Here is a 26,035-nt window from a genome sequence, read left to right as displayed (position 1 = left end):
CCTCGTGCAACAGGCCCACATCCCTCCTCGTGTGACAGACACCCCATGCAACAGGCACACACAGCCCTTGTGCAACAGGTGTGCATACTTTCTTGTGCAACAGGACCACAACCCTCCTCATGTGAAAGACACTCCCCTGTGCTCAGGGCAGGAGATGGGGCGGGGGGTGGGAAGCGAGTTTGGAAGCCCCCAGGCCTGCGCTCCCTGCCTCAAGGCCTGTGGGATGGAGGGGCAGGGCTGGGGAAACTGAGGCACAGGGGTGCCACAGGGCAAGGGCAGAGGGACCCAGGTGTCCCGACTCCCAGCTCAGTCCAGGGCTGGGGTGGAAAATCACAGCACTGACCTCCAGGCCAGGACATGTGGGATTGTAGGGGCACAGCAGCTGGGGGATGTCAGGGCTGGAATCACAGCTGGGTCCTTTCTGCCCCCCCCCAGCAGGTCACATGCCTGTGACCCCCCCACATTCCCCACCCCCAGGCCTCAGCTGAGCCCAGCTTCCAGCTGGGACTGATTCCCAGTTCCCTTGACTCTAGGAACTGGGGGAGGTGGGGCAGTCCCAACCTGGAGAACAGAGTGGGGAAGGGAGCCTGAGAGCAAAAGAAGGAACTGTCGTCCCCCCAGGCCCCTCGCAGGAGGGGGTAGCACAGGATCAGCCCCCCCCCCGCCCTGGGCCCAGGGGGCGTTCCGGGTGAAGGGTGCCCACCTCCCAGTTCTGAGGGGGTCTCAGCCCCTGCCCCTCACTCAGAAACCATGTGCATGGGGGTGTCGTGCTGCACCAGGGACTGCACAAGTACCCCCTGCCCCCAACACCCCAAAAGCTCAAGCCAGAGGGTCCCAGGGGGAGTGGAGACTGTGAGAGGGAAGACTTGGTCATGGGCCCCCCCAGTCAGACACCCATTTCGTGTGACAGGCATACCCCCTCTTCGAGCAACAGACCCCCCCTTGTGTGATGGGTACACACTCCGTTGGGCAATCAACACCTCCTTGCACAAGAGGCACCCCCTTTTTCGACAGGCACACACTCCCTTGTGCAACAGGCACCCCCCACTCCACAGACAGTCCCTTGTGCACTAGGAGCACACCCCCCTGGTGCCACACGACCCCGCCCCAGCCCGGTGCAACACCTTTGCCCCTTCTACAATAGACACCCCCGCTTGTGCGCCCCCCCCACACTCGTGCAACACACACGTGCCCCGGGCCTGGGGGCCGGCGGTGCACGGGTGCCCCCTGGTGGCAGCGGGCGGCGTCGCAGGGAAAAGAGGGAGTGGGGAGTTGAGCCTCCCCAGCTCCACGTGGCAGCGGTAGGGGGTTGTTATCCCCCGGGGACCCCCCCCCCGGACCGGGGCCGCCACGTCGACACGGGGGGCCGGGCCCCGCCCGCCACGGCCGAAGCCACAGGACAGGCCTGGGGGCCCCGATCCTGAGGGTCCGATCCTGACTGGCCGGGGGGGGGGGGCGATCCTGAGTGACCCGGTTCTGAGCGGTCCTAGGGGCCCGACCCTGAGGCCCCTGCTCTCGGCTGGTTTATACCCGAGAGCCGGGGGAGGGGTCCTGCCCCCCGGGGTGCTGCGTTCAGACGCGGCGGGAAGCGCAGTCGCTCCGGATTAGGCCGTCGGGGCTGCAGTTCCCGCCGCCGCCAGCAGGGGGTAGCAAAGCGCCGCCGCTAGGCGGTGGGGTCCGGCGGGGACCCTGTCTGGGGCCTGGAAACCCCCGGGGCCGAGCTCCCTGCCCCGCGGCGCGGGTGATCCCGCGGGGCGGGGGCGGCACCCAGGTGGCCGGGGGGGCAGAGGGGTGCGGGGCGGGGTGCGGGCCGTGCTCGGGGCGGGGCGGCCGAGCCCGGCCGTGCCCCCCCCCGCAGCCTCCTCCCTCTTCCTGACTCTCGACTTTCGCTTTCGCGCTCGGTCCCGCGGCCGCCGCCGGGAGCAGCGCAGGTACGGGGGGTTGGGGGGCGGGACGCCTGGGTCCCCTGCGCAGCTCGGGTGCCCGGTGTCCCGGCCTGGCTGCGCCGCCGCTGCCGCCGCGCTCCTGCCTCAGTTTCCCCCCCTGGCCTGGGCCCGGGGGGCGGGGCCATGCGGAGTGCTGGGCGGGGGACCCCCCCTTGTGCCCAGCCCCAAGGGCAGTGGCCCCCCCACCAGGACCGGGCACGGGCACACCTGGCACCGCGGCCTGTTAGCTGGGGGGGGCACCAGGACTCCCGAGTTGCCTCCAGCTGGGGGCAGGGGGGTGCCCGGACTCCTGGGCCCTCTCGGGGGGGGGCACCCGGACGCCTGATTTGTCCCCCAGCTCTGGGGGGGGGAGGGCTCCCAAACACCTGGTTTCCGCCCCCCCCCAGCTCCGGGAGGGCACCCGGGCTCCTGCGCTCTCTCGGGGGGGGCACCCGGACTCCCAGGTTCTCCCCAGCTCCGGGGGCCCCGGGTCCTCCCCAGCTCCTGGCGGGCGCCCGAGTTTCTTCCAAGCTCTCGGAGGGCCCCTGAATTCCTGGGCCCCCCCCCAGCGTGGCCCCAGCTGGCTGGCAGGAGAGCACAGGCGGGGCGCCAGGGCAGGCCGGCCTGAACAGTGCTCACCACACTGGCACCGCTGGCTGCAGCTGCCAGTGCCGCCCGGGCCTAGCCGCAGGCGCGGGGCCCCACAGCCCAGGGGCTCCCCCTGCAGGTGGGGGGAATTGGGGGCAGCAGGGGCCCTTTAAGAGCCACTGGCAGCTTTCCCCCAATCACTGGGCTCCCTGGGAGCAAGACCTGCTGGGAGTTGTAGTTCAGAGTTGTAGGCCAGGCCCCAGTGCATGCTGGGAGGGGAAGTAGGGGTATAAAAGGGCAGCTCCGCCGGGCAGGGGTAGTGCTGGGTGGGGACAGCAGCAAGGGTCTGGTTCTCCCAGCAGCAGGGGTCTCTCTGTCTGCAGTGATAGGGTAGGAGCTGCAGGAGAGCCCCTGGGGGTGTCCAGGGTGCACTGGTGCCCTGGTGGGGTTGCCCAGCCCAGTAGTTGCCTCACCACCCTGGGGTGCCCATCGCCCAGGCCAGACTCCCCAGTGACAGGTTGTCATGGGGGGAAGCCCCAGCCCCAGCTGCTTGTCCCCCTTTGACTCAGCTGGGCTTTTGGTGCAGGGCAAACCCCAGCCCAGCTCACCCCCCTGGTTTCATGCTGTGTCCCTGCTCCCCTCCACAGGCCCTTCCGAGAGAGGGAAACTGAGGCATGCCCCAGTGGCTGCTGGGAAGCTGGGGTAGGGGGTGTAGAGAACCCAGGCATCCTGCTGGGAAATCTCTCCCCTCCCCTGCAGCCTCTGGTAGGATGAGACCCCCCCCGCCCCATTTACCAGTGGGGCCCTATGTGTGCTGCAGCATAGGGGGCCGATCCTGCACCCCTGTGGCTGGGGGGGAGACTTGTGGCATCCCGCCTGCCCTCCCTTCCTGCGGTGCACGGGATGGGGAAATGCCAGGTGCTGAGCACCCACGTTGCAGCCAACCCTCACACCCTATGAGTCACCAGAAAGCCTGGGGTGGGGGCTGTCATGTGACCCCCTGCCCCCCCCAGCTCGGGACTTCCCCCCACCCCCCAATCTGAATGGGAACTGAAACCAGTTGCATCACAGCTGGGCAGGGGGTGGGTGTCATGGCTGCATCCAGGATCCCCAGCCAGGACCAGGCAGGATTTGACCCCAGGGGTCCCAGCTGGCAGCAGTAGGGCTTTTATTTGCCCCCCCTGCCCCCCCCCCCCAAGCTGGAGGGTGGCCTGGTCTCCCTGCCCCTGTTTTTCAGTAGCAAGGGATGCTGGGAAACCCCACAAGGGATGCTGGGATAGCCCCTCCCTTCCCTGGAGCCAAACCTGGGGCCTCACAGGAGCTGGGGGTGGGTCCGGGTTCGAGTCCAGCCTCCGGTTTTACGTGGCTGCAGAGGAGCCTGGTGGCCCTGATCCTGGCTGGTGGGAGGGTGTCCCTAGTGCTGGGGGTGGTATTTCCAGCCCGGGTGGGGGGGGTCATTAACGCCTTCCTGGCTGGGCCAGGAGGGTGCACCATCTGGCACCAGGGTCCCCAGTTCGGGCCTGGCCCAGGTGGGGAGGTATTGGCTGTGGTTTGCACCCCCACATCACCTCTGGCTTCCTTCCCATGGCTTCTCCCACCCCCGGCTTGGCATCTGATGGAGGCCATGAGGGCAGAGGTTGCCCGTGGTGCTGGGGGTCGTTGGTGCCTGCCCCCTGCTCAACCCCTGCATGCCTCAGTTTCCCCAAGGAAACCCATGCTGTCCCCTCAGCCTCACACATTCACTTTGCCTCAGTTTCCCTATTCCCCCTGCCCCCTGGGGATTCCTGCTCCCAGCCCCATAGGGAAACTGAGGCCCACCAGCTCTGACTGCTGGGCCGCACTGCCTCTTGCCAGGGCGACGTCACGGCCGCCATGTCACTGTGGAGCCGGGTCTCATGCCTGCCCCCTGAGCAGCTTGCCAGCGCCTATGGGGAGTTCCCGCGCAGCCTGCGCAACCTCCTGGCCGACTGGCTGGAGAGCCAGCCCTGGTGAGGGGGGCCAGGGCAATGGCAAGGGGTCCCAGAGGAGATGGGGGCAGGGGCATGGGTGCCTTTGGGGTGTGACAGGGGGTTGGGGGGGACCCAGGGGGTCTGGGGACCCCTTGGGTGTAAAGGGGGCTTTAGGGGGTCTGGGTGGCATGAAGAGGGGTGGGGGGGTACATGGGGGTGAGGGGGGGTTTACGGGGCCTTGAGGGGTGATGTGAGGGGAGCTGCAGCGTCTCCAGGGTCCCATGCCCCCCCGCAACCCTCTCTGTTTGTGCAGGGAGTTTGTGACGGGTGTGGATGCAGCGGGCACGCTGCTGGCAGCACTGCTGGAGCGACTGCAGGCGCTAGCAGGGGGTGGCGGGCCACAGGCCCAGCTGCTGCAGCACATTGCCAGCCTCGAGGTATGGGGTGGGGGGTGCGGAGGGGCCAGAGCCGGAGCCTGCGGCAAGTTCGCCAGGTCTCAGCCCGTGGCAGAGGGGCGGCAGGGCTGCACAGGGGCTCACGGCCCACCCCCCGTATCCCCCAGGGCACCTATAGACATGACCCGCTGCGGCTTCTGGGCATTGTGCGCCGGGTGCTGCAGGAGGAGAAGGCGGCCGTGATGAAGCAGGTGAGACCCCTGTGCCCCCCGCCCCCAGAGGGCCCGGGGTGTCCCCAGGTCCCACAGCCTCACACTCCCCCTGTGCCCCCCAGGACCGGCACCTGCCCTTGGGCTTTCACCGGCAGCAGGAGGAGATGAAGTTCGGGCTGGAGCTGCAGCGGCTGCAGCACCGTGTGCGCGAGCTCCAGGCGCGGCGCCAGGCACGACCTGGTAAGCGGAGCTGGTGGGGGGCTGTGCCTCAGTTTCCCCATCCCTCCCTCAGGGAATCCCAGCCTTATGACAACCTGTGCCTCAGTTTCCCTATCCACTTTAGGAAATCCCAGTCCTCTCACTCCAGGTTGGGGTGACCTATGCCTCAGTTTTCTCGTCTCCTTTCCACCCCGGCCTCAGGTGTGCCCTCTGCCTCAGTTTCCCCAGCCCCATAGTTCCCTCCCCTCCCCTCCCCAGGCTGGTAATCCCAACAACCTCCTCCAGCCTCAGGACACCCCATGCCTCAGTTTTCCCATTCCCTAGTCTCTTCCTCTGAGACTCCTGACCCTTCACCCATGCCTTGTGGCCCTAGGAGGCTTGCAGGGGGAGTGGGGGAACAAGGGAGTGTTAAGCTCCCCACCAGCCCTGCAGTCCCCAGGTTTCAAGGGTCTCCAGAGGGAGGGTCCATCCTTGTGATGGGGTGACCAGGTTGCCCCATGCCCCACCAGGCTGTGCCCCCACAGGTCTGCAGGGCTCCCAGCCGAAGACGGAAGCAACAGGCGCAGGCAGCGTAAGTGGCCCAGAGCTGGTGCTGGGGGTCGGAGCTGGAGATACTGAGGCATGGGGCAACGTGCAGCTGGGGATGCTGCAGAGCCAGGCTGGAGGTGGATGTGGGACCCAGGTGTCTGGGCATGGAGCTTGATCAGGGAACTGGGACTGGGGCCAGCCTAGGGCAGGTAGGGACACCCCCCCAGACCCTCTCCCCAATCCTGCTGTGCCAGGAGCTGCCTGCGTTGCTGCTGGAGGCCATGAAGGAGCTGGAAGGGGCCAAGCAACAGGTGCTGAAGAGGATCCAGATCTGGAAGCGGCACCAGCAGCTGGCAGGAAACGGCGCCACCTTCGACGAGAGCCTGGACCCGCTGCAGAAGAGGTGGGGCTGTGGGACGGGGTGAGGGGCACCAGCAGGGCAGGGGGCTGCAGGTCGGGAGTGAGGGCACCTTTGCGGGGAGGATATGGGTCAGGAGTGAGGCACTGGCAGGGCAGGGAGCTGTGGATTGGGAGTGAGGGGCACCGGCAGGGTGGGGGGGCTGCGGGTTGGGTGTGAGGGGCACCAGGAGGCCCCCCTCCCACTCAGCCATGCCCTCCCGCAGGTGCGAGGGGCTGGTAGATGTGCTCTTCCAGCTACAGCAGGAGGCTATGGCCGCAGGGGCCGAGCTGGGGGCTGAGGCGCTTGCCCGGCTCCTGGAGAGGCTCAACGATGTCCTCACCTCCCTCGTCAAAAGGTACCGGGGCAGAATCCAGGAACCCCCCAGCCCCTTTCCCCTGGTCCCCTGCGAGTCCTCGAGGCTCTCCGGGGGCAGGTCAGAGCCAGAGGATGAGGAGAGTGGCCCCAGCAGCCCTGGGGGGGGGAGGGGGCGGGAAATGCCCCCCCCCCCCCAACTCCACCCTGGCACCCCCCAGCTCTTTTGTGGTGGAGAAGCAGCCGCCGCAGGTGCTGAAGACACAGACCAAGTTCCAGGCAGGCGTGCGGCTGCTGCTGGGCCCACGGCTGCTGGCAGCTGCCCCCCGCCCCTGCACCGTGCATGCCGATGTCGTCACCGAGAAGCAGGCGCGGGACCTGGCCCAGGGCTCCAGCACCCTCAGGTGAGCCCAGGCTAGGTGTGTGTGGGGGGGTGGGGGGTGGACCTGTTCACCTCTCCCTGACTGTGCCCCCACCCCGTAGTGAGAGCACGGGTGAGATTCTGCACAATGTGGTCAGTCTGGAGACCAACCTGGGCGCGGGCAGCTGCTGCGCCGTCTTCAAAAACGCTGTAAGTGGGGGGGCTGCGGGTCGGGAGTGACGGGCACCGTGGCGCTGGGGGGGCAGGGGGCTGTGTGTCAGGAGTGAGGCGCACCCACAGGGCTGGGAGACCTGCCGGTCAGGAGCGAGGGGCACCGGCAGGGCTAAGGGGGGAAGGCGGCTGCAGGTTGGGAGTGAAGGGCCCTGGCAGCCTGGGGTGACCCCCTTTCTCTCCCCATCCCAGCTGCTGAAGAAGATCAAGCGCTGCGAGCGGAAGGGCTCAGAGTCAGTGACAGAGGAGAAGTGCGCTGTGCTCTTCAGTGTCACTGTCTCCCTCAGCCCTGGGAACCTCACCCTGCCCCTCCAGGTACCACCCACCCCGGACACCTGGGTCCCTTTGCTCTGGGAGCCCATCAGCTTTGGCTCCTTCCATATCTGGGGGCACCGCTACAGGGCTCCTGGTTTGGAGCCCCCCCTGTACAAGCCTCAGTGCATGCTGGGACACGCCTGCCAAAATTGGTGGTGCCCCCACCATGATGCCCCGGCCCCCCCCAGGTGCTGTCACTACCCATCGTGGTCATCGTCCATGGCAACCAGGACAACAACGCCAAGGCCACGGTGCTGTGGGACAATGCCTTTGCTGAGCCCGTGAGTGCCCTGGATGCCTGGGTTCCCTCCCAGCCTGGGGTGGGGGGGTGCAGGGTCCAGCAGGGGGGACCTGGGGGCACCAGGGGCCCAGATGCCTGCGTTCTTGTCCCACCCTGGGAAGGCAGCGGTCAGAGGGGCACGCTAGGAGCCCAGACACCTGGGTTCTGGCACCAGGGCCAGGCATGGGGGGAAGCCAGGCGTCCAGGCCAGCACTGCTTCCCCACTTCTCCCCCAGGACCGGGTGCCCTTCGTGGTGGCCGAGCGGGTGCCCTGGGAGCGCATGTGCGAGACGCTGAACCTCAAGTTCATGAGCGAAGTGCAGACCACCCGGGGGCTGCAGCCCGAGCACTTCTTCTTCCTGGCCCAGAAGATCTTCAACGACCACAGCGCTGGCCCTGAGGCCTTCACTGGGCGCCCCGTGTCCTGGGCCCAGTTCAACAAGGTGGGGGGCTGTGGGTTGGGAGTGAGGGGCACTAGCTGCATAGGGGGGCTGCAGGTCAGCAATGAGGGGCACCAGCAGGGCAAAGGGTGTTGCAGGTTGGGAGTGAGGGGCACTGGCAGGGCTGGGGGGGGTTCCCTTGGTCTCATGCCCTCCCCACCCCCAGGAGATCCTGCCAGGCCGTGGCTTCACCTTCTGGCAGTGGTTTGATGGCGTCCTGGACCTCACCAAGCGCTGCCTCAAGAGCTACTGGTCTGACAGGTCTGTGTGGCCAGAGGGGACCCAGTTGTCTGAGCCCCTGCCTTGCCCTGCCTGAACCCCTTCCCTCCTGTGCTGCGGCACAGGGGGTGGTGACTCTTGACCCCTGACCCCCACCTGCCATCACAGGTTGATCAGGGGCTTCATCAGCAAGCAGTACGTGAGCCGGCTGCTGAGCACTGCGCCCGATGGCACCTTCCTGCTGCGCTATAGCGACTCCGAGATCGGCGGTGTCACCATCGCCTACCTGGCCCGGGCTGAGGATGGTGCGTAGGGGTGGGAGGGGGGGGTCTGACTGCCCACAGCGGGGGCTGACTGCTGCCCCCCACCACCCCACAGGTAGCTGGCAGGTGGAAAACATCCAGCCCTTCTCGGCCAAGGACCTGTCCATCCGCTCGCTGGGCGACCGCATCCGCGACCTGGTGCAGCTGCGCAACCTCTACCCCAACATCCCCAAGGACCAGGCCTTTGGCAACCACTACAACAGTGAGCCCCCCACCCCAGGACCCCCGGTCCCTCCAACCCTGCTGACACCCCTCAGTCCCTACCTGCAGCCCTTGCCCCCCAGCCCTGCTGCTGCCCCTCCCTCCCAACCTGCAGCTCCTCAATCCCTCTCCTGCCTCTCATTCCCAACCTGCAGCCCCCTGTCCCCTCCAGTCCTGCTGGTGCCCTTCAGCCCTTGCCCCCCTGGTGACCCTCACTTACAACCCACAGCATCTGCTTCCCCACCATGTCCCTCACTCCTGAGCCACAGCCCCTGCCCCTCCCCCAGACCTGCTGGTGCCCTCACTCTCAACCTGTACCCAGAGATTTCCTGCATCACCCCCTACCCCCAAGAAGTTGCGGGAGTCTGTGGTTCAGGCTGGGGGTGTAGTGAAGTGTTGCTTCCCCCCACACCCTGCTGCACCCCCCAAGGGGTCTCACTGCCATTTCCCCCACAGAAGAGCAGATGGCCAAGGATGGCCGTGGCTACGTGCCCACCACCATCAAGATGACGGTGGAGAGCGAGAGGTGTGTGCACGTGTGCCAGGGAGCTGCTGGCTCTGGGCATGTGTGTGCGTGCGTGCTTATCTGTGTACATATGTGCATCTCTGTGTGTACCTGTTGGTGTAGATGTGTGTGTTTATGTGCATATTTCTGCACATGTGCATGCCTGCCTGCATAGATGCCTGTGCTTGGTTGTGAATGTGCATAGGTGTGCACACATGTCTGCAGATGCATGCATGGGTAGCCCTGTGCGTGCATGGGAGTGCAGGCCTGCATTTCTGCATGCGCCTCTATGCATGTGCACAAGTGCTCATGTCTGCTGGCACACACGTGTACAAGTACCTGCCCGTCTCACCAGGCTGTGTCCTTCCAGGGTGTTGCAGCTGCAGCAGCCTGGCCCCATGGGAGTGCCCCCAGTACCCTGGCACCCCAATGAGCCCCTGCCCTCCAACATATGGTGAGTGCCTAGGCCCCCGGAAGTGGGGGGGGCCAGTTCCAGGAAGCTTCAGTTACCCATAATGCACTGGGGCTGGTGTGGGGTGCTGAGCCATGCTCCCTAGCTAGCATTGCCCTTGCTTGCAGCCTCCAGGGCTTGGACCCCAGCACTCCTATGACATGCTACTCCCACACGGAGATGACGCCCCCCCACTACCACAAGTGAGTACCACAGCCGCCCCACTGGGGGCAACTTTGGGGTCAGGGTCCCCCCTGACCCCCCTCAACCTGCACCCCTGTTCCCCACAGCCCCTCACAGATGGTGTCTGTCGCCATGACGACTGTGTCCAGGGTACCCTCCTGCCCCGATGCCTTCAGCAACGCACCAGACACACGGTAAGGACTGGGGTCTTAGGGGTGGGGGGCTGCTCTGCTCCCCACCCCCCATACACCAGGTAGCACCCCAGGATCTGGCCAGTCCCCTGGAAGGCAGGAGGGCACCACAGACTGGCACCCCCCCTCAGTGCTGCCCTCCCCAGGCTCCATCTGCCCTTCCTGCTGAGCACCGAGTCCACAGAGCAGCTGGACACAGAGATGCTGGACCTGGACCCCGGCACCTTCACAGGGGTCTCCCCAGCCCTGGACACCAGCTTCATGCCGCCCCCCTCCCCCCAGTGGTAAGGAGCTTGGGAGGCCTTACGGGACTGGGGTAGCCCCTGCAAGGTCTCACCCTGTGTCCCTCCTCCACAGGATGGGAGAGGATGGGCTGGAGCACCTGGACCAGCTGCTGCAGGAGGGGCAGCACGAGGACCCCACCCCACACCTGCCCGGCTCCCATAGCATCTTTCCTGGCCTGGACACCGTTGCCAACCACAGCTGGTAGTAGCACCCCTCACTGGACGTGCACGAGGCCATGGCCCCTGGGCCCCCCAGGGGCCAGGCAAGAAGGACTGGGTCCCACAAGCCCTCCCTGTATAGACCCCTCCCCCCAGCCTGGACAGAGCTTGCAGCTGGGGGGGAGGCATCCAGCTCCTTCCAGCCCTGCCAGCAGCTCTGTCCCCCCAGCAGCGGGATCCGGGGAGCCCCCCAGAGGGGGCAACTGCTGGGCTGGTAGAGCAGCACGGGGGCCGAGGCCCAGGCACAGGCTGGGACCGCAAAGCATGCTGGGACAGGTGGAGGGAATGAGCAGTGCATATGCTACCCCTCTCAAGTCTTGCTGGTGCCCCTCACTCCTGACCCACAGCCTCTTATCCCCTTCCACCCAGCCCGGCCAGTGCCCCTCACTCCCAACCTGCACCCCCTTGCTGGTGCCCCTCACTCCAGACCCACAGCCCCTCGCCTGGCCGGTGCCCCTCACTCCTGACCTGCAGCCCCCTGCCCCCCTTCCTTTCCCTGTGACTCCTCATAACCCGGGCGATGGACAGGATGTTGTGGGGGCAGGGACAGAAAATAAGCCATAAAATAAAGTTTTATTCCAAAATAACAAAATAAATAATCTACTGTACACGTACAAAGGAGACGGCACCGAGGGGCTGAGGTCCCGGGCAGGTGCAGGGCCCCACAGCTCCCTCCCCCCACCAGGTGCAGGTCTAGGCCCTGCAGTGGGGCTGGGGTCCACGCTGAGGGGGTCTTCTGTAGGGGGGTGGGGGTGTTCCTCCAATTTGTCCTACCAGTGATACCCCTCGCAACTGTGAGGTTGTGCGGGGAGGGGGGGAGCATCGCCTACTGGAGGCATGTGGATCCTGGTGTGTCCCCCACCACCACAGGCAGGATGGGCGCGCAGCCAGGTTGTGTGCATGTGCAAGGGAGGTGTGTGCACCAGAGGTGTTTGGGCAGTGGGGGTGAACACAGCTGCATTTGACCATGTGTGAGGATTGCATGAAGGTGGACACGTGTGCATGTGCGCGTGCATCTGTATCTGCATTCATGGGGGTGCAGTGGGAGCACATGGGGCACGTGTCTGTGGGTCTGGGCGTTAGGGTGTAGCATGTGCATGTCTGCATGTGTGTCCATGTGGGTTGCAGGGGGTGCACACGCATGTCTGAGTGCAGTGTGGGCCTGAGTGGGTGGGCCTGGGTGTGTGTGTGGGTTGCCGGGGGGCGTGTGCACACGCATGTGGGAGCAAGGTCTCAGCAGGGTGGTGAGGGGCTGGCGCCTGTGGGGGCCTTGTGCCGGGTCCTGGGGTAAGGGGGCAAGGGGCTACAAGGGGTTAAATTAAAGGCAAGGGTGGGAGGGGGTTGGGGGCTCCATGAGGCAGTCGTGGGGGGTGGATTCCCCTAGGGGCCTTATTGCTTGGTGAGGGGGTCTGGCGGGGTGGGCCTTCACTGCCGGCTGGTCTCGGGCTCCACCTTGATGCTGCTCCGGCAGCTCTCGGGCTGGGCCGGAGCCCCCCGCTCGGGCAGGCCGTTGTCCAGCTCTGGGAGGGTGGGGGGGCATGGTCAGGGCAGGCAGTCCCAGCCCCTGCCCCTGCCCCTGCCCCTGCAATGCCCCTCACTCCTGACCCCCCCAGCCCTGTGGTGCCCCTCACTCCCACCCTGCAACCCCTGCCTCCTACAATCCTTCCTGTGCCCCATTCCCGCCCCCCAGCCCCTGCCCCCCTGAGCTGGGGGGGTCACTCACCGGGCCCTGGGGCCTTGCTGGGCAGGCAGGGGCTGAGGTGCCCGGGCCGCTCGTGTGACACCAGCCGTGCCAGGCGCAGCCCCTCGTCCATCAGCGTCTGCTGCAGGATGTGCCGGCTCCACAGCCCGTGGGGAGGCAGGTCAGGGGCGGAGGTGGGGGGGGGTGTGAGCTGGGGGCAGGGTCCTGCTGCTGTGGAGATGGAGGTGGGGGTGTTGGGGGGGGGGACTATTCCTGGGGCAGAACTGCCCTCCTGCCGCTGCAGGCTGGAGCTGGGGCTGCTGCATGCGCCATGCTGCCCTCCCCAGCCCCATGGCTGTGGCAGGGTTAATGCCCCCCCGCCCCCCCCACTCACCCTGCAGGGGCCCATCCAGGCTGTCCCCCGACAAGCTGGCATCGTCCTCAGCACCTGCTCTGCCTGGGGCCACATAGGTCTCAGGCCCCCCTGGCGGCACCGGGGGCTCGGGGCGGCTCTGCTCCCCCACCTGTGGGCACAGCAGGGTCAGGGAGGCAGCCCTGGCCATGGTGAATCCCCCCGCCTTTCACAGCACATGCACCTTACCTTGGCATACACATGTGTGTTCCTGGAGTACGCATGCAAGTGGGTTGCTGCAGCAGAATCCATGGGTACATGCATGCACACACAGCGAGGCGTGCATGGGCACATGTATCACTGCACGTGCCTCCCCACACAATGCACGTCTTGCTGCGCGTGCATGCATGCAGCTACACACGTCACACGCCTCATTGCACATGTACACTCGCTAGACAGGTGCGAGCACACAGTGCCATGAGCATGTGCCCAAGGGTGCACGTGTTTGCACAAATGCGATTGCACACACCTCTACACAGCCTCCGTGTCTCGGTGCACAGGCGTACACATGCATCCCTGCACCCCCTACACATGCATTGCGCCTCTGTGCACACGTCGCACATGCAGGCGTAGAGCTGGGTTCAGACACACAGCAGCACCCAGATGCCCGTCCTGGCACACGCAGACCTGCACATACACACACCTGCCCCGGCTCACCTCCTGCTTCAGCCTCTTGGCCTGCCCTGCTCCACTCTCCTCGGGGTGCTGCCTGCTTGGGGGGACAGGATGGGGTCAGGCCCAGCTGAGGGAGGAGGATCCAAGCCACCCCCACCCAGCCGCCCTCACCTCCCACCCCAGAGGTGGCTGCATCCCCACAGGCCCTGCCCTCCCACCCCGGAAACTCCTGGCTGGGGAAAGGTGGGGGCGGGGAACTCCCCCGATGGGGAAGGAGGGTGTGGGGGAGGCTCCCACCTGGGTGCGGGGGCCGGGCCGATCCCTGCGCTCTCCCGCGCCACCTGCCGCGCCAGCGAGAAGAGCTCCACACGCCGCAGCAGCAGCGACTGGTCCCGCAGGCAGAACTGGGCGGCTGCCTCGTTGATGGTGAGCTGTGGGGGCAGAGCTGTGAGCGGGGGCAGGGGCAGGATCTGTGCCCCCCACCTTCACCCCCAGGGCTGGGCTGGGCTGGGGGGCATCAGGCAGACAGGCGGAGGAAAGATCCACAGGGAAGTCCCGGTCTCCAGCTGTAATCACTGGGCCGTGGCCCCAGGCCGAGATCCCCGGGGTCCTGGCTATTGGCTCTGCGCGGGCGCAGCTGAGAGTTTAGAGGACCCAAGTGTCCTGGCCTCCGCCCGTGGACCCATTGCCCACCCCCCAGAGCTGTGCCAGCTGCCCCTGGGCCCACGGGCACCCGCTCACCTCCTGCAGCGACAGGCGCCGGCCCTCGCGGCGCCGGCCCTCGCCACGGCCGTAGATGGCACTGAGCCGCCGGATCTCGCCCACCTTGCGCCGGTCGCTGTCGTCCATCTGGAAGACGTGGCCCACAGCCCGTGCCAGGCGCCGGCCCACACGCTGCAGGGCCCCCGGCTCAGGCTCGGCTGCGGCCCGCGGGCCGCCGGGCAACAGCCGCTCCACGCCCTCAGCCACAGCCCTCACCAGCGCCGGCTCCAGCGCCTCGGGCTCCCCTGGCGAGGCGCTGCCCTCCTCGTCCCGCTCGGGGCTGGGCGGGGATGGGGACCGCGGCTCCAGGGGCACATCGGGCAGGAGGGGGGGCACGCGGGCTGGCAGGGCAGGCACTGGGGGCCCAAAGAGCCCGGGGTGCGCGGCCCACTCGCGCAGCGCCTTCTGCAGGCGGCGCACGTGAAGCGGCTTGGCTGCCATGCCCACCAGCGCCATGATCTCCAGGAACTCTTCCTCGCCCGCCTCGCACAGCTGGCGCACGTCGTCCCCGCCCTGCTGGATGAAGGTCTCGTAGTAGGACAGCAGGTTGGCGCGCTGCAGCACCCGGTACAGCTGCAGCTCACCCAGTGTGCGCGGCAGCGCCATGGTGTGCCTGGGGCCTGTGGAGAGAGGGGTGGGCACAGGGTCATGGTCCGGCCCCGCGTGTGCCCGTGGATCCCTGCACGGCTCTGCATTGCACTCCCGGGACACGGCACGGCCCTGTGCTGCGCTTGTGGATCCGTGCCCAGCCCTGTGCTGCACCCCTAGGTCCTACTGCAGTGCCTCGCTGTGCCCATAGATACCCCCGTGGCCCCGCACTGCACCCCTGGGTCACTGCCCGGCTCCGTGCTGCCCCCCCGCTCACGGCCGGGCCCTGCACCACACCCCTGGGTCACGGCTCATCCCCACGCTGCACCCCGTGTCCAACCCCCACTGCTGCACTGCACAGCCCTGGACTGTGCCCCCCCTCCAGGCCTGCCCTGTGCTTACCTCACTGCATGCCTGGCACTGCATCTCCACCCAGCCCTGTACCCCCACTCCCGTCCCCACCCTCCGTCCGCCCCCCCCCCCGGTGGGCTCCGATGGCATCGCACCCCTGCACCCTGGCCTGGCCTCTGGTTGGTGCCCCTCTGTGGCACTGGGGGGCGGGCGCTGCCGTGGGGGGGGCCCGGCTGCCAGTGTGTCGTCCCCCCACCCCCGCAGCCTCTCCAGGCACTGGGGGCAGGAGGGCACCACGCGGGGGGGGGGCCTGGGGGCACCAGGCTGGCACGGGAGGGGGTAGGTGGCACCGCCGGGCCCCCCTCCCCCGGCCGGCCCAGCCCAGCCCAGCCCGGCCCAGCCCAGCCCCTCCCCCGGTGACTCACGGCGGTGGCTGGAGCCGGGCGCGGCGCCCCGGGCATGGGGGTCCCGGCCGCGATCGCGATCCCGGGGGTCCCGGCCCGATCCGGCGGGTCCGCGCGCGGCGCTCGCTCTGGCCCGGCTCCACGCGGCTGCGCGGGGAAATAGCGGCGGCCGCGGGTGCGCGGGGGCGGCTCCGGGGGCGGGAGCGCCGCCCCCCCGGGCAGAGCCGAGCCGAGCCGGGCCGGGCCGGGCGGGGGGCAGCGCCGAGCACCGGGGCCGGACCCGCGGGCGCCGGCGGGGGGCTGCACGCGCGTGTGCACGACGGGGCACACGCGCCCCACCCCCCCGCGCGCTTGCACCTCAGGGTGTGTGCACATGGGTACACGCGTGTGGGCTCACTCTCAAGCAGGCCTGCACACACGCAGCATGGGCATGCGCGCACGCCACAACATGCCTGTGCGCGCACACGCACACATACACATGCATGCAAACGCAGGTGCGTGTGCACACACACGCAGGCCGACCAGCACGTGCACACCCGCATGCATACAGGGCAGCAGGGCGAGGGAAAAGGTGGGTGGTGCCACCCCCTCCTGCCCTTTGAGGCTGCAGAGGAATGTGCCCCCCACACACTGCGCCCCCGCGCCCCCATTAACCCCTGCCTGCCTGATTGCCCACCCCTTTAAACCAGGCCTGGCCCTGGCACTGGGCGGGCGATGCCCCTTGCGCCAGCCAGGAGGCTGCTCTCCTTTGCCCCAGGGAATACCCTGTGGGGGGAGAGGTTAGGGAGAGGAGAGTTGGCCGCGCCCCCAGGCCCAGCGCTGCCAGCTGGGCCGGCAGTGAAAGGGTTAAGTCTGCGGGCACTGCCTGGCGCTGCTCCTGGATCGTGTGCAGTTGTTGGTAGGTTCCAGGGTGAACGCGGCGCCCATTTCTCCCTCCAGCCAGCCGTGGGGCCTGGAGCCGAGCTTTCCCTCCCCTCCCCTGTGCATTGGCCCAGCCGTCGTGTTCCTTCCCAGCTGGGCCCGGATCCACGTGGCACCCCGTCGTGTGGTCACACTCGCTTGTGCAAAGGTGCCTCGCACTCCTCCCCCCCACCCCGTACAGGATTTGCATCAGGGCCTGGACTGGTGAGAAGTGACCCCATGACCTCTCAGGCCTCGTGAGACCCACTGGGCTGTGCCGAGCCCTGCCTCGCACGAGTGTGAGTGCTGACACAAGGGGCTGTGCAACAGAGGACAGAGATGGGGAAGACCCCAGCCCTGCAAGGCCCCCTCCACTCTGCTGTGCTCACGTCTGGCTATTTATATGGCGGGGGCCGTGGCTCCATGCAACGCAGCCGGGGCGCCGGGCAGGAGGCCAAGCCGCCCACGTGCCGTCACGCCTTGAAGCGGCATCTCCGCCTGTTCCCAGATCCCAGAGCCGGGGGGGGGCACACACCAACACCCACCTCACACATGTGCATGGGCACACGCACCTCTGGGCTCAGCTCCCGCCCCTGGGGTGCCCCTGCTCCAACCTGTGCCCCCCAGCCCACCAGCGCCCCTCACTCCTGACCCACAGCCCTCTGCACCTCCCCCAGCCCTCCAGGTACCCTGCAGCCCCCTGTTCCCTCAACCCTGCCGGTGCCCCACACTCCCAACTTGCAGCCCCTGCCCTGCACCTTGTGTGCCAAGAACAGAGCACCCCCTTCCCCGTTGCACGGGGGGTGTCCCAGCTCCTGGCCACGTGACCTGCCTTTGGGTTCACAGCCCCTCTGCTCTAACCACTGCACCCCCCCACTCCCCTCCCGAACTGGAGTCCTGGCTCCCAGCACCCCCCCCCCGGCTCTTGATCCTTGCCTAGCGCCGGGCAGAGAGCCCAGGCATCCGAGTCCCCCCCTTGCAGAGCCTGGTGGCCATGGGTGCAGCCCACCCTGAGCCTCTGCAGCCCCCAGGCCCCTCCAGCCCGGTGCTGCCAGACCCCAGGAATGGGCTTGTGGGGGCATCAGGGGGGGTTCTGGGGGAGACCCAGGCCCCTGGCTGGGAGTATGGCCCCCCCAGGATTAGAGCCCTGCCCCCCCCCGGGGCTGGCCCAGCCGGGCTCGGCTGGAGCTATTTTGGGCCCAGCTGTCATCAGCTCCCACGCGCCGCCTCGGCCCCCGCGCTGACGCACATCCTCCACCCACACGCCCGCTTCCCGCTCCGCAGCCCACCCACACCAGGCCTGCCCGGCGCCCAGGGGCCAGGCTGGGGGGCTCAGCTGGGGTGGGGGTTGACCTGGATGGGCAGCTTGGCTTTGCCCCCCCCCGGAAAGGGGGCATTGGCAATGGGGTCTCCCCGTGGAGGCCTGCCAGCCCCACGCCCCTCGCAGAGCCCGGGAGAACCCGGGCATCCGGACTCCCTCCCCCCATGCCTCCACCCCCATCCCAGTCCCCTCCCAGAGCTGGAGAGAAGCCAGGTGTCCGGGCTCCCAGCCCTTCCTGCGCCGCCCCCAGATCCTGCTCTCCTCCAGCGCTGGAGGCATCCGAGCCCCCCGCCCTGCCCGTGCTCCATCCTGCACTCCCGCCCCAGGGCTGAGAGCCCAGGTGTCCGGCCTGCCAGCCCCCCCTGCACACCCCCCACCTTAGATCCCAGTCCCCTTCCAGAGCTGGACAGGAGCCAGGCGTCCCAGGTCCCAGTGCACCCCCCCCCCCGCTGTCCCAGTCTCCCCCCAGGACCGGGGGCCCAGCTGTGGTCTAGTGGTTAGAGCCAGCCCCGTGCGTCAGGTCCTCAGAGTCTACTTGTGGCTCCGGGAAGGGTGGAGGGACTAGTGGTTAGCGGGAGGAGCTGGCAGTCCTGGGTTCTGTCCCAGTTGCAGGGGAAGAGAAGGGGGGGGCGTCCGGCAGGGAGGGGCAAGAGGCGCCCGTGGGGGCCAACAATGGCACCGGTCTGGAAACTCCTGGGGGGAGGCCGGGGGCAGCCCCTGGTAGAGGGGCTGGGAGCAGCCAGACTGCAACATCCACCCGCAGCCCCCCACCAAGCCCTGCCACCCCCCACCAAGCCCTGGCCCCCCAGGTCCTGCACCTGCCCCCCACCCCAGCCCTGCATTGCCCCTGGCCCTGACCCCCCACCAGGCCTTGCAACCCCCACTGGGCCCTGCTCTGGCCCTGCACTGCCCCGGGCCCCCCCAGGCCCTGTCCCCACCAGCTGGCAGCATCAGAGCCTGGATCATGGCACCCCCAGAGGTGGCTGCACTGGGCCGGGGTCTAGCCGGAGTCTACTTTCCAAGACGCCACCCCCGACTCACTTGGGGAGGGGATCGGGCCACCCCAGCCTCCCTGCCAGGCTCCTGCTTCTCTCCCCGAGCCCCCAGGAGCAGCTCAGGCCACATCTGGCCACACCCCTGGGGGCTCCAGGTCCGATTCATGGGGGGGCCGGGGCAGCTGAGCACTGTCGGGATGCATGGCCGAGCATAGGGTTTGCGTGAGCATGCACGTGTACACACGTGAACAGGTACACACACACAGATGCACACACATGTACAAACACACAGACACAAAGATGCACATGTGGACAAATGCACACGTATGCAAGCGGCACAGACAGATCCATACAAACACATATGCAGATGGATAGTGTATGTGCACACGTACATACAGGTGCACACATGTACACACATGCACACACCGAGGTGGACAGTGCACACACGTGTGCACATAAACACACGAAAGGGAAAGACACACAAGGGGAAGAGAAACTGAAAGGTTTGGGAACCACGGCCGCCCCCGCCCCGCAACAACAACACAGGCGACCCTACGATAATGTCCCGCCCCCCGCGCAGAGCGAGGCCCAAGCGTTACCATGGAGCAGGGAGAGCTGTCGATAGGCGGAGCGGCCTGTCCATCAGTCCCGTCCCCGTGCAGCCAGGCTGGTAGGGCGGGCGCAGCGGGTGCCGTGGCAACGGGCGGCTCCCCCATAGCGCGGAGAACCTGTCAGTCACTGGCGGCGCGGGCGGGGCTGAGGGCGGCCGTGATTGGCCGCCCGGCCTGTCAGTCAGCGCGAACGGCCGGCGGGAAGGGCTGTTACCCTGCCTCCTCCCCCGTCGATCTCCGCTGCACTCTGATTGGCTGAGAGTGCTGTCAGTCAGCGCGGCCTCTTCCGAGTTCCTTTACGTTAGCGCCGCCCTCCGCGGCTATTGGCGGAGCGGCGGGTGGGGCTGCCCGGTTGCCAGGGACGGTGGGGGAAGGCGCGCGGCGCCGCCATGGCGGGAGGGATGAACGCGGCCTCCGCGCGGCGCCTCCTGGTGGCAATGCTGCTGCTACCGCCGCTGCTGGGCCGCGCAAGTACCGGGGTTGCCATGGACACCGCCGTTGCTATAGACACCAGGGGGCATGGTACGTGGCAACCGAGGGGGGATTGCTATGGAAACCGGTGTTGCCCGGGAGACCGGAGTGTTGCACGGGGAGGGGGGCGCTGGGTTGCCATGGAGACCGGGGGCCATCGGGTGTTGCACGTGGAGGACGTAAGGGGGGGGTCGGAGCAAAGCGGGGGCGGGGGTGCAGGGGACATTGGGGGGCAGCTTCCGGGTGGTCTGGGAGCCCCAGCACTGCGCCCAGCCTGCCCTGTGACCCCTGTGAGCTCTCCAGCGCCCCCACAGGGCAGGACAGGGCCCAGGGGTGAGGCTGCGTGGGGGGAGGACTCTCCGGAAGGATCCCCTCCGGCCCCCCACCTGTCCGGGCTGGGGGCTCTCCCTGGCATCCCGACCTCCAGCCTGCCTGCTCTCCGTCTGCCCACATCCCCAAAGCAGCGGAGACCCTGCTGGGGACAAGCCTCCATGTGCACCGGCGCCCACAGCACGGAGCCCTCTTGCCGCCACAGCCCCCCGGAGTTGTTTTCCTCCTTGCAGGGGGCTCGCTCCCCAGTCCCTGGCCCCCCACAGCGGGGAGCTGTGGCGACGGTCACGCAGCGCTGCTCAGACACCCACGCACCGTGGCTCCAGCACTGCAGGGGTCCCTGCAGAGCTGTGCTTCTCCCCACCCAGGGAGGGGGGTGTCATGCTGCCTGATGAGGGGTAGAGGGCTAACGAGGGATGAGGCTGCTGCAGTGTGAGGCTCCCTCATTAGTGGCCCTGGGTGATTAGCGCTCCCTGCTCCTCTGCAGCTCCCCACAGCAGGGTGATTAGCTGGGGTCTGGGTCCAGACCTGAGCAGGGACAATGGGGGGGGGGCTCCCCTTGCGCAGGGGGTACTTGGAGCTGCAGTCAGGGGAGGAGAGGAAAAGCTACTGGGATTCAGTGCGAACCTGGGCCTGCCCAGTGCCCCACAGGGGCCTGTGGTTCTGCTGTCCCTGCTAACCTCCCTCTCCCTACGGCAGCAGTCGCTCCAGGGGCCGTGATCCCGCTGCAGGAAGGCCGCCCCCACCACAACAACGTCTCCCGCCAGTTCTGCTTCAACAATGTGCTGCCCCCCACCTGGCGCGACATCTGGACCCGCATGCAGGTACTGCCTGGGGGCTGCGGCCTGGCTTCTCCCTGCCTTGCAGCTGGTGCCACAGTGAGGCCTCAGTAGCTGGCTTGGAACCCTTGAGCCCTTCATCGATTGCCATTTTGCCTCCTCTGGCTCCATTGCTAGCAGTAGTGAGGGGGACTCCATGCACCCTAGAGCCGCAGGCAGCAAGCCCGGACGCCTGTGTTCTCTTCTCCGGGGGTTTCTGCCCCGGGTGCTGCTTGGACTTGCGCCCCGTCTGCGCTGAAGTCTTGGAGCTGCCAGACCCAACTTGGGCAACTTCGAGTCAGTGAATTTTTCCCCCGAGGCTCATCTCAGGTCTCTGTTCTAGGCTTGGATGGTGCCCCAGGATCAGGGCAAAGAGGGTCACTGGGGCAAAGCCCTGACCCTGTGGCCCCAGCTCACTGCCATGGGCTGTGTTCAGAGCCTCGGCAGAACAGCCTACAGTGCCCCAGGCCCCAGCACATGGTTGCGCAGGGACACCCTGATGTCCCCCCACTCTGCTGACTGATTTCTTCCCCCCCCAGATCCGTGTCAACAGCACCAGGACACTGCGGGTGACCCAGGCAGACAGCGAGGCAGACCTGCGGGAGCTGGAGCAATTCAGCATCTGGAACCTGCTCTCCTCCCTCCTCAAGGAGAAGATAAATGACACCTACATTGGCCTGGACCTCTACAGCCCTCAGACCTGCCTGCGTGTGGAGCTGCCTGAGCCAGACACCACCTACAGTGTCATCGTGCTGCGCTGTATGTGCCCCCAGGCACAGCCGCAACCTCTGCGGCCCCATCACCTCCAGGCCCCCAACCCTGACTCAGCCACGGGGTGAGGGGGAGAGGTTAGAAGCAGCTCCCCACAGCCCCGGTGGGGAATGGGAGTGACCAGTCAGGTGGCTTGCTGCTTGCCCCCTCTTCTTTCTGTTACATGTCAGGGTTTCTAAGCCTCCCCCAGAAGCACTGGGTGCTGCTGCAGCCCAGGCTGGGGCTGGGGGCTGGGCTGTGCCAATGCTCCTGCTGGCACCAACCCCACAGGGTCCTGGCTGGAGGGTCTTGCCCCTGTGCTCTGGCTCAGCCTGATGCTACACTGGGGCAGGAAGGGATTTCCCCTCTGGTCAGACTGGTACAGGCTGGAGGTGCAGGTTTGTTTGCCTTCCTCTGTAGCAGGGCACAGCCCCTGTGTGGAAGGCAGTTTGCCCAAAAGCTGAAGCTGCCCCATGGTCTCTGGCTGGCAGGGGGGTGGTTGCAGGGGGCAGAAGTGGGCCTGAAGCCTGCAGTGTCCAGCCTGCTGGGGAAGAGGCTGTGGTGGGCAAGGTGCCCTCTAGGGGTGTGCATCTAGCAGGGCCTTGCACACCCCCTCCATTCAGGGTCTAGCCTCCCTGGGTCTCTGCAGTGGACACGAGGGGGGGGGACCAGGGTGATGCCCTGTCAGTGCCCTGACTGGGGGTGGGGGCACTTGTCTCCTCCAGGGTTCGACCCCAAGCTTTTTCTAGTTTTCTTCCTGGGGCTGCTGTTGTTCTTCTCCGGGGATGTGCTGAGCAGGTGGGTCTGTTTTCCTCCTCCCACATGGTCAAGTTGGGGGTGGTTGGAGAGCGTTGCCCTACAAATGCCCCATGTGCCCCACAGCTGCACCCAGACCGGGCTAGTCTCAAAACAGCTGGCTAAGACCAGAGTCCTTGGGGATCCAAGGCTCGTGCGCTGGCCCAGTCCCAAACTCCATGGTACATACCCCAGGGCATCTCCCCAGCACTTTCCCCCTCACGGGGCTCCTTTGCAGGCATGAGGCCGCTGTCCTGCCTGATAACTGCCTTGTGTGTGTGATCTTGGCAGGAGCCAGCTCTTCTACTACTCAGCCGGGATTAGCGTGGGCCTGCTGGCCTCCCTCCTCATTGTCATCTATGTGGTGTCACGGGTGATGCCAAAGGTGAGAGCATGATGCAGGGGCCAGGGCTGCCGTCACAGGTGCCCAGCTTGGGGTGGCGGGCATTAGAGCTCCCCATACATCTCATCCTCCTGTCTGCTGTGCCCTAGAAAAGCCCCATTTATCTCCTGCTCGTGGGCGGCTGGTCCTTCTCGCTCTACCTCATCCAGCTGGTCTTCAAGAATCTGCAGGAGATCGGCAGGGGCTACTGGCAGTACCTCCTGGGTGAGTGCCCCCAGGGGCAGGGGCAAAGGGAGGGGTCAGGTGGACAGGCCTGTGCTGTTGGGGGCTGGGGCATGCAAGGGTCTCCAAGCCCTATCTTGCATGTGGTCACATGCGGTCAGAGCCTGAGGAGCGGTGTGTTCCCTGCCTGACAGGGGCTGGGGGTGTGTGCGCCACTCCGTGGCCCACAGTATAGCCCCCGCTGACACTCACACACCTCATGCCCACAGGCTACCTGCTGCTGGTGGGCTTGGGCAGCTTTGCTGTGTGCTACCGCTGTGGGCCGCTGGAGGACGAGCGCAGCATCCGCCTCCTGGCCTGGGCCCTGCAGCTCCTGGGGCTGCTGCTCATGTACGCAGGCATCCAGATCCGCCCCATGGCCCTGGTCTTTGTAGCCACCGCTGTGGGCACCAAGTACCTGGAGTACCCGCTGCAGTGGGGCTATGCCGCCTACCGGTAAGGTGGAGCACGGGGCGAAGGGTCATGCTGCGCAAATTGCAACCCCTGTGCCATGCCTGGGCCCTGGCATGTGTCTGAGACCCCTGGCTTCCAGTCAACGGAGAGGCAGGTGCCCGTGAGACCTGAGCATGAGCTCTGAGCTTCTCCACATGCTTAGGTGATCTGGGGCAGGCCGCTAGGTGGAGCCAGTCACTGCCTTTCCCCACCTCGTGGCTGGTCCCAACTGGGGAGGGGGTCCTGGAGCTGGCAACCACATACCGTGCAGAGCAAAGCCAGAGAGGGGCACGAAGGGGGGATGCAGGGCTGGGAGGACCCTCCCCCTCCCGCAGATCATCCCGGCCAGGGGCTGAGTGTGGCGTGTGCTGGCAGGATGGCATGGAGGGCCACGACCAAGCCCAGCCCACCGCGCCTGCTGACAGAGGAGGAGTACCGGGCTCAGGGCGAAGCCGAGACGCGCCGGGCCCTGGAGGAGCTGCGCAGCTACTGCAACAGCCCTGACTTCTCTGCATGGACTGTTGTCTCCCGCATCCAGTCCCCAAAGAGGTACCCCCCCACATGCCAGTTGTACCCCCTTCCCTTCCATGTAGGTGCCCCCCAGCTCCTGGTGAGTGTTTGGGCTGCTTGATCTCCCAGCACTTTTTGGGAGCAAGGGCTGCATTAGCCCCATTTCCCAGCTGGGGAAACAGGTGTGGGAGGGGCTAGGATGTCCGAGGTACCTCTGGCCCAGATGAGAAGGGGGTCCTAGCTGCGGCTGTGCCCACTAGGCCACACTACTTCCCTCTATGTCTGCAAAGCTCCTCCGTGCCTCTGTTTTCCCCATCTGTAAAATGGGGTTGTGCTCATGGCGCCTCCCCACCGGCTCCAGGTTTGCGGACTTTGTGGGCGGCGCCTCCCACCTAACCCCCAACGAGGTGTCGGTGCACGAGCAGGAGTACGGCCTGGGCGGCTCCTACCTAGAGGGACAGCTCTTCGAGGACGATGATGAGGCTGAGGACACCCCAGTGCCCCCCTCCCCCCGTGCCTATCTGTTCCTCGAGTGAGGGGGGGCACCAGCCATGGCCCCTCTGGCTCTAATCCCTGCAGGCCTTGAGGCTGGACTGTGTGGGGCTGGGAAGAGGGCAGGTCTGCGGGGGCTTTTGGGGCATGTGTTCAGTCTTGATGTCCCCTGTGGCCCCGTGCCCCCAGCTAGTGGCCTTAGCGGAGAAGCTGAGACAATCTGATGAGCCTCGGGCCCTGTCCCCCCCAGCCTGGCTGCTGGGGCTGAGGCTTGTGGGTGGGGGCTAGCCCTCACTCTGGGAAGGGCAGGGGCTCTGCACCAGGACCCCAGAGAGGAGGGGAATGCAGGGCCCTGTCTCCAGGGAGACGGACATCCATTTCCAGGAGCAGAACTCAGGCCCTGTGCACCCAACGCTGGCATGATCGGCAGGCAACTTCTGAGAAGCCGTGTGTGTGTGTGTGTGTGCATGCGCGTGCGCGCGCATGGGATGGGTGTGAGCAGCTCCTGCTCATGCTAACACTTACCAAAGACTCATGGGCTCACCCAGGGCAGGCCTGAAAAGCCTGCGATTGTGTGTGACAACCGTGTCCAGCCTGTCCTGGGACACAAATCTTCCAGGGGGCCCCAGCCATTCATGCTGCCTCCATCCTTATCAGGGCAGGAGCCTAAACCGTTTGGGCCCCTAGTCCTGGCCTGCCGGGGTTTCGTGATTGGGACCAGAGGGCATTACCCCCTCGCAGACTAGCCTAGAGCATCGTCCATGCACCAAAGCTGGCTCCGGGTTCTGCCTGCCATGTGAGTTCCCTCCCCAGAAGGCTTTGTCCTCCTGGTCCCAGCTGCCGGGACCTTCCCTTTGACAAACACAATGCTAATGCAACTGTGTAAGCAATAAACTCGGCCATAGCCCCTTCCCTCCCACCTTGCCCGGGCACCTGCCCTGGGGTCACGAGCCGGCAACCTATGCAACTGCTCTGTTACTTGCTGCAGTGAGAAGCTGAATGTCTGGCCAGGGGGCTGGGCTGGGCCGTTCCCAGCTGCCTGCACTCCCCCAGCCCCTTCTGGCTATGTCTTAAGTGTTTTTGTTTTTTTTTTCCTTTCCCTGTGGTCGGCAAAGCTTTTTGTTTCTTGTTTCAGTTCATTTTTTTTAATAAAGGGATGGTTTGTAGGCACTGAGTCTGTGTGGTGTGTGCCCCCTCCCCGGGTTAATGCTGTTCCCAGGGCATGGTGGGGAGGTTGTGCCAACCCAAAGCCCTCTGGATGGGAGCACGGGGCTGGGGCCTATATCCCAGAACCCAGGTAAGTGGCTCCCACCCCGCCCCGGCCTGCACCTGCTAGTGCCCTTTGGACCCCGGCTTCTCTGCTTCTTGCTCAACTGCACCCTGGGTTTTATGGGCCCTGGGGGTTGGACTCGCTCTAGCTGCCAGGCAGCTGAGGGAGAGG

The 26,035-nt window shown here is 66.5% G+C and overlaps 3 protein-coding genes across 7 annotated transcripts; 2 read left to right on the top strand and 1 right to left on the bottom strand.

Annotated features, from left to right (window-relative positions):
* The first annotated feature begins 1,541 nt into the window (after positions 1-1,541).
* STAT6 (signal transducer and activator of transcription 6) lies at positions 1,542-11,300 on the top strand. 2 transcript variants are annotated; one of them, XM_090052813.1, is made up of 22 exons: positions 1,542-1,931; positions 4,368-4,501; positions 4,776-4,899; positions 5,025-5,108; positions 5,192-5,309; positions 5,798-5,859; positions 6,071-6,219; positions 6,440-6,571; positions 6,750-6,932; positions 7,012-7,099; positions 7,313-7,435; positions 7,624-7,716; positions 7,952-8,158; positions 8,322-8,416; positions 8,543-8,679; positions 8,753-8,899; positions 9,355-9,424; positions 9,774-9,857; positions 9,983-10,057; positions 10,145-10,231; positions 10,375-10,512; positions 10,586-11,300. In XM_090052813.1, exons 2-22 carry the CDS (start codon positions 4,386-4,388, stop codon positions 10,716-10,718), a joined length of 2,445 nt encoding a protein of 814 aa, XP_089908939.1. In that variant the 5' UTR covers positions 1,542-1,931; positions 4,368-4,385; the 3' UTR covers positions 10,719-11,300. The 2 variants fall into 2 exon arrangements, with proteins under 2 accessions (XP_089908939.1, XP_089908940.1); XM_090052814.1 differs by having other exon boundaries at positions 1,545-1,931; positions 5,813-5,859.
* NAB2 (NGFI-A binding protein 2) lies at positions 11,286-17,892 on the bottom strand. 4 transcript variants are annotated; one of them, XM_090052826.1, is made up of 7 exons: positions 17,798-17,892; positions 14,181-14,821; positions 13,737-13,870; positions 13,482-13,533; positions 12,807-12,936; positions 12,455-12,643; positions 11,286-12,251 (listed from the first exon to the last, which is right to left on the bottom strand). In XM_090052826.1, exons 2-7 carry the CDS (start codon positions 14,805-14,807, stop codon positions 12,157-12,159), a joined length of 1,227 nt encoding a protein of 408 aa, XP_089908952.1. In that variant the 5' UTR covers positions 14,808-14,821; positions 17,798-17,892; the 3' UTR covers positions 11,286-12,156. The 4 variants fall into 4 exon arrangements, with proteins under 4 accessions (XP_089908952.1, XP_089908954.1, XP_089908951.1 ...); XM_090052828.1 differs by lacking the exon at positions 17,798-17,892 and adding an exon at positions 15,566-16,145 and having other exon boundaries at positions 12,455-12,640; XM_090052825.1 differs by lacking the exon at positions 17,798-17,892 and adding an exon at positions 15,566-16,143.
* Positions 17,893-19,718: 1,826 nt separating this feature from the next.
* NEMP1 (nuclear envelope integral membrane protein 1) lies at positions 19,719-25,760 on the top strand. The gene is made up of 9 exons (XM_090052819.1): positions 19,719-19,893; positions 20,872-20,996; positions 21,530-21,749; positions 22,466-22,538; positions 22,827-22,920; positions 23,028-23,142; positions 23,370-23,595; positions 23,968-24,141; positions 24,464-25,760. The coding sequence occupies exons 1-9, from the start codon at positions 19,761-19,763 to the stop codon at positions 24,636-24,638; spliced, it is 1,335 nt and encodes a 444-aa protein (XP_089908945.1). The 5' UTR covers positions 19,719-19,760; the 3' UTR covers positions 24,639-25,760.
* Positions 25,761-26,035: the final 275 nt, after the last annotated feature.

Source organism: Crocodylus siamensis, chromosome 6, assembly GCF_052110815.1.
Source record: "Crocodylus siamensis isolate JL-2025a chromosome 6, ASM5211081v1, whole genome shotgun sequence".
In the NCBI taxonomy this organism is placed as follows: Eukaryota; Metazoa; Chordata; order Crocodylia; family Crocodylidae; genus Crocodylus; species Crocodylus siamensis.
Note: the sequence above shows the minus strand (reverse complement) of the source record. Positions and strands in the feature narration are given on the sequence as shown.

Bases quoted from the DNA above. Each gene is read 5' to 3' on its own strand.
- NEMP1 (XM_090052819.1), top strand. From the start codon at position 19,761: ATGGCGGGAGGGATGAACGCGGCCTCCGCGCGGCGCCTCCTGGTGGCA. The intron at 20,997-21,529 runs GTACTGCCTGGG...TTCCCCCCCCAG, and splicing joins ACATCTGGACCCGCATGCAG to ATCCGTGTCAACAGCACCAG. The intron at 23,596-23,967 runs GTAAGGTGGAGC...GTGTGCTGGCAG, and splicing joins TGGGGCTATGCCGCCTACCG to GATGGCATGGAGGGCCACGA.
- STAT6 (XM_090052813.1), top strand. From the start codon at position 4,386: ATGTCACTGTGGAGCCGGGTCTCATGCCTGCCCCCTGAGCAGCTTGCC. The intron at 4,502-4,775 runs GTGAGGGGGGCC...CTGTTTGTGCAG, and splicing joins TGGCTGGAGAGCCAGCCCTG to GGAGTTTGTGACGGGTGTGG. The intron at 8,900-9,354 runs GTGAGCCCCCCA...TTTCCCCCACAG, and splicing joins CTTTGGCAACCACTACAACA to AAGAGCAGATGGCCAAGGAT.
- NAB2 (XM_090052826.1), bottom strand. From the start codon at position 14,807: ATGGCGCTGCCGCGCACACTGGGTGAGCTGCAGCTGTACCGGGTGCTG. The intron at 13,871-14,180 runs GTGAGCGGGTGC...CTGCCCCCACAG, and splicing joins GGCGCCTGTCGCTGCAGGAG to CTCACCATCAACGAGGCAGC. The intron at 13,534-13,736 runs GTGGGAGCCTCC...CCCCCCAAGCAG, and splicing joins GGCCCGGCCCCCGCACCCAG to GCAGCACCCCGAGGAGAGTG.